Below are 6025 nucleotides of genomic sequence, written 5' to 3'. Positions count from 1 at the left end.
CAAAAGGCCTGAAGCCTCTCTACGACCATTAACATTTATCAAAGTTCATAGTGTTTCCGGAGGCATGCTACTTAGGAAGTGGATACCAGTCCTAATTCCACTTTGATACACATTGTGTTTCCTTGAGCCAGAAGCAATTCTATTGCAACTCATTAACTGGATATCCTTCTTGAAATACTTTACAGAAATGGTGTCTGCACTATACTGCACTTCCCCTAAGGATAATAATGACATTGAAAAAGCAAAGAAATACAGGTGAAAACATGAAGGAAACTTAATCCCCAAAATAGCATCCCACATTTTTTGTTGCATAATAGTCATTTTTAGAGTATTCTCCCCACTACTATGCAAATATCAAGATGCATTTAGAAATTGTATTAGAAATAAATGGTCAAACAAAATGAAACATAATCTAATATAATACGACTTATATCACATATAGCTTAGTCTTATTTAATGTTAAATTTAGTTTCTTTTAGGTATATCTTTGGAATTCCTCCCCTGATCCTTGTTCTGTTGCCAGTAGCGTCTGCAGACTGTGATATTGAAGGTACAGACGGCGAGGGATATAAAAGTGTTCTAAAGGTCAACATCGAAGAACTGGTATGTGTTTGATTGTTTTCCTCATATCTTTGTTAAGATAATTCCAAATTCATTTTTAATTAGTGCTCTTTAAAAATATTTTTCTCTTTTACCTTAAAATGTCCATAACTATCCATTTTAGTCCTGTTTCTCTTCAATAACAAAGTTGAAAACACAATTCATCATTAATGCTTATGTTTCTTTACCTCTCTTTCAGTTAGCTAGTCTTCAGTTAGCATAATGGAGTGCAACAGTAAAATATTAGCATGTAAAGATACATATAGTTATTTTATGGTTTCTGAAGTGTAAATAAGCCCATGAAAGGAAGCAGCAGTCAAGAAATCAAACCTTGTCGTGCAGTGGGCAAATCTGCTTACAAAAGACTTCTCTAAACTATTAGAAAGCGAAGATGCTACTTTAACCAGGTGCAGCTACTCAAGTCACATTGTTTTCATCAACTCACACTCATCCAAAACTGAGCAATGAATTAAAAAGTCAAAGCAATTGCTGTGAAGTTGGAACCAGCTGAATAGGCTGACCCTGCAGCAAGTTTTGAATCTGTAAATAGCACTAGGGGAGATTTCCCATCGTTCTTTGTTCTTGCCAGGACACCCCAGGCAAATTTGAACCACCAGAGAAGTGCTCTTGTTGCATTAACAGCCCAATACCCACCTGACTTCACCGCTAGATGAAGGGTGTTGTTGTTGTTGTTATGTGACTTAAAGTTGAGTATGACTCATAGCAATCATGTCAACCACAGATCTGTCCTTGTCCTTTCCTGTGCCACCCTCATATTCTCTGACATACCCAAGCCCATTGCTACCATCATTGTGCAAATTCATCGTATTGATAATCATCCTCTCTTTTGTTGACCCTGCGCCTTTCCAAGCCTGATGTCACTTTTCAAGGAATAGCCCTTCCTAACAACATGCCCAAATTATGTGACTTGAAGTTTTGCTGTCCTTGCCTTAAGGAACACCCTCAGTGCACTTTCTCTAAGACGTATCTGTTTGTTGTGTTGGTAGTCTGTGAGATATTCAGTACTCTTCTTGAATGAAACACCTCAAAGACTTCCCTTCTTCTTTTGTCATTCTTCATAGCAAGTGATTTAAAAACCATGACCTAAATCATGCCCACCTTAGCCTTCAAACGGAAAAAAAAAACACATTACTTCTTGGTAATTTGGAGGGGTCCCTGACAGCAGGCTTTTGCATTGCAACATATTTCTTGATTTTTTGACTGTGATGCCAAGAGTGTTGATTGTGGATTCCAGTAAAATAAAATTGTTGACAATTTCAGTCTTGTTTTCATCACACATGTTTAAGATATTGTTAAAATCATCAGATAATGTACTGGGGGTGGCAGGGGAAGACATGGAATAGAGTTCTAGAAGTAAGAAAACAGAAATTATGTGAAGTAAAATATAGACTCAAAATAGGGCCAGGGTAAATATGAGACTTCTTTCTGCATGCCTTAGAAGAAAGGTTCATAATATATAATAAAGATCCTCTTTCTTTGTGGCCTATGGACTGTAGAATATAGATTCCTAGAAATGAGATGAATGTTTAAATGGAACAAATATCTTAAGATTCCTGAAAATTTATGGCCATTCAGTAAATTCCAACTCACATTGATGCTGTTCAACAGAACTACACTGCCCGGTAGGGTTTCCAAGTCTATGATCATTACAGAAACAGACTGCCACATCTTTTCCTGTAGACAAGCTGGTGGGTATGAACTGTCAGCCTTTTGTTCAACATTCAAGCATGTAACCACTGTTCTAATGGATCTTTAGATTCTTGATAAGTAGTATTTTCAGCCATTATTTAATTATTTACATTACATTATTTACAACTTACATAAAAATTTTTGAGATCACCTTTGCCAATAATGTGTTTATTTTTCAAAATATTAGCCAAAACAATAGAAAAAAATAATTATTTTCATTTACATTCCATTGTTTGACAGTGAAGTTGAATGCTTTAAAACTTCGTCATGATTTCTATTTCGTTCTTAAATATAGTTTACTCATACTTATGTCACATACTACAATTCCTCCTCTTACAGTGCACAATTCAATGCCTGCTAGTATATTAAAAATTGTGCACATCACCACTATCAGACCCAGGATATTTTCATCACCTGAAATAGAAACGCCATAATTATTAGCGATCATTCCTGTCACTTCCTCCACTCAGTCACTGGGAACCACTAAACTACTTTATGTCTATGTGGATGTTCCTACTTGGCAAAACACAAAACATTTTCATATTTAAAACATACAAAAAATTAGAAATGGAAGTAAACATCCTCAGTGTGATAAAATCATTTGTGAAAACACACAGACAATATCATACTCAATAATGAGAAAGTAAAAGCTTTCTTCTCATTATGAAGACCAACAAAAGGTACCCATTTAACTGATGCTACTCAGCATTTTACTGAACTTTCTCAACAACAAACAACTCATTGCTTTGAGTCAGAACCAACTTATTGCCAATTCTCCAGCAGATTTTTAGCACTCTAAGTTGCACTGGAGTATGTTGCCTATCTTTCTCCCTCAAAGGAGCTGGAGGATTTGAACCACCTACCTTTGGGTTGGTTGGCAGCACAGTAGTATGTTGTTGTTGTTGTTGTTGTTAAGTGCCATCAAGTTGTAGGTGACTTATAGTGACCCTATGTAGGAAAGACCTGAGCACTTGAATAACTTTCATTATTTCTCCAAATTCATAGGGTTTCTAGAGGCAAGCTATTTCAGAAGTGGATGCTACTCCTGCCTCCAAGCTTCTTTTACTCAGAGAGTTCTACCAAACACTGTCCACCATGGTTAACGATTAATGCATTTGACACATCAGTGTCACAGTGTTTAGCATCACAGCAATCACTAGTTATCTCTGTGCAGTAAATGGATAATTAAGGAGCAAAAATTAAGAATAAATACAAGATGTCCAAATTAGACAATAATAAATTAAACTGTTCTGACTCACAGAAGACATAGTCTTGTATACAAACCAACAGTATCCAATAAAGAATGATTAACGTCAATAACCGTTCAACAAAATTATATGGTAAGAGCTCAACACCCATACACACAAAATTAGTCATATCATCAGTGTACTAGCAGCAAAAATCTTTTAAAAGAAAATTAAGAAAACTATTAAGTTTACAATAGCATCTCAAAGAACAAAATATCTAGGAAAAAATTTAACCAAGAGGTGAAAAATGTGTGCAGTGGAAAATATAATACATTGATGAAAGAAAAGAAATAAATGGATGGGCAAATTTAATATTCTTGGAATTTTATGAACCTCTAGTGACCCAGTGGGTAAGGAGTGGTTCTGCAAACTTAAAGACAGAAGGTTCAAATCCCCCAGCTGCTCCACAGAGGAAAGATGGGCAGTCTCTTTATGTGTAATTTGTTGTCTCTGAAAACTCTATGAAAGATCAGGCATGAGTCAGCTCCAACTTGATTGTGCATAACAACAGTAGCAACAACAAGATATTTTTATTACCCAAAACAATCTAAAATTAATGGTCTCAAAATAAAACTATACACCTATGGTCAAATGAACTTTTTTGTCAATGATATCAAGTCCATTTAATAAGGAAACAACATATGGTGCAGAAAATTGAAGTACATTCAAGTCTGAAAATACAAAACTAGAAATACATTCAAAAGTACATAAAGATGGTCAACTGCATGACATAAAAAATTTTTCTTTTACTTTTCAAAGAGAAGAGCAAACTGGGAGTGGGCAGGGTGGACGGGGAGAAAAGTGCAACAATGGATGAATGGAAATCCAAAATCTCTGTAAATGTTAATTGAAATTAATAATAATTTAAAAATGTAACTCATTATGAATGAATGACATAAATATTAAAAACTAAAACCATAGAAGTTTTAGAAAGAAATAAAGCAGTAAATCTTAATTTTGGATTTACAGTGTATTCTGTGATCATACTAAAAACACAAACAATAAAAGAAAAAAATAAGGTGTATTTTATTATAAGGTTTTGTGCTTCCAAAGACTCATAGATTGAAAAAAAAATCTTTAGGAAATCATGCATCTGATAAGGGCCTATCATCCAGAACATATAAAGAACTCCTACAACTCAGTAATTATGACCACTTTAAAGAGTGATCAAATGACCTTTCTCTAAATTAAGTATACAATGGCTAATCAGTTTATGAAAAGAAGTTCAAAGAAATTAGAAATTCAGGAAGAGCAAATGTAAACTATAAAATGATATCACTTTAAGGGGAGCTCTGGTGACCTAGTGGCAAGGAGCTGCAACTACAATCCCAGAGGCGCACGGTTCAAATCCACCAGATGCTCTGCGGGGAAGGAGGGACAATCTCCTCCCGTAGCAGTCAGATGTGATTTGACGGTACACTCACACAAACATAATAAAAAATTTTAAAAAAATGATACCACTTTATATCCACCAGAATGACTTTAATAAAAAGGTAGAAAGAAATGCTGGTAATGATGCTGAGGAACTAGAATTCCCCTGTGTTGACAGTGAGAATGTAAAAGGGACAGTTCAGTAATTCCTTAGACTTAGTTGCTGTCCAACAACTCCACTCTTACATATATATGCAAAAGAATTACGTAGTCAATTGTTTGTTAGTGCTTCTAGCAGTATTTTCCATAACAGTTAAAACATGAACACCCAAATATCCATTAGCTGATGAATGGAAAACCAAGAGGTGATCATATATATATATATATATAGGCAAAGAAATATTGTTCAATCATTTAAAGGCATGTATGAGAATGATGAACTTTGTTTTAGTGGGACCCGTGAACTTGCTTATTTTTTGCTTGTATTAAATTCCACAGTAGGTGAATAGTGAAGAAAATAATGACTGGTCAGTCCTTCAGGTGGCCACCAGACACAATAACTTGTGGAAAAAGATCTGCTCAGTTTCTTGAGAACGATAACCAGAATCCAGAATGCTTCAGTGGGAATATGCACAGCCACGTGACACAAGAGATGAGAGTGAAAGACACAAGGGCCAATGCGAAAAATCACAGAGCTTTCCTATTCTTTTCCAATTGCTTTTCCCTGGATTTTCAAGTTGCCTGCTTTAAATTCTATCTTCTGTTGGTTGCTATAAGCTTTTGACAGTCTCCCAGAGTTCTGACAAAGCTTGTTTTTGATGTTTCCAAGGGGATGAAGGATCTGAGAGATGCCTGTTCTGACGTCTTGCTGACATTCCTGCAGGTTTTTAATCTTACAAGGATTTCTGTCAACAGTGTGTTGTTGTTGTTATGTGCCATCGAGTTGCTTGCAACTCATAGCAACCCTATGTACAACAGCCCTAAACTCGGCTCCGTCCTGTGCCAATCGCACCATCTCTGACACTCCCATCCCAATTATCCCAGTCACTGAATCAATCCACCTCATAGAGGGCCTTCCTCTCCCGCGCTGTCCCTCC

General features: G+C 35.9%; 1 protein-coding gene across 1 annotated transcript in view; it reads left to right on the top strand.

The window, feature by feature from the left end:
- Positions 1-456: 456 nt before the first annotated feature.
- IL7 (interleukin 7) overlaps positions 457-6025 on the top strand; it is a 45320-nt gene continuing 39751 nt past the window's right edge. The window contains exon 1 of the mRNA XM_006880545.1: positions 457-603. Coding sequence (XP_006880607.1) covers positions 457-603 — 147 coding nt within the window. The remainder of the gene's footprint in view (positions 604-6025) is intronic.

The sequence above is a fragment of the Elephantulus edwardii genome, unplaced genomic scaffold, assembly GCF_000299155.1.
Source record: "Elephantulus edwardii isolate Elephantulus edwardi_28Jun2011 unplaced genomic scaffold, EleEdw1.0 scaffold00008, whole genome shotgun sequence".
NCBI lineage: Eukaryota > Metazoa > Chordata > Mammalia > Macroscelidea > Macroscelididae > Elephantulus > Elephantulus edwardii.
This window is presented reverse-complemented; position numbering and strand designations above follow the sequence as displayed.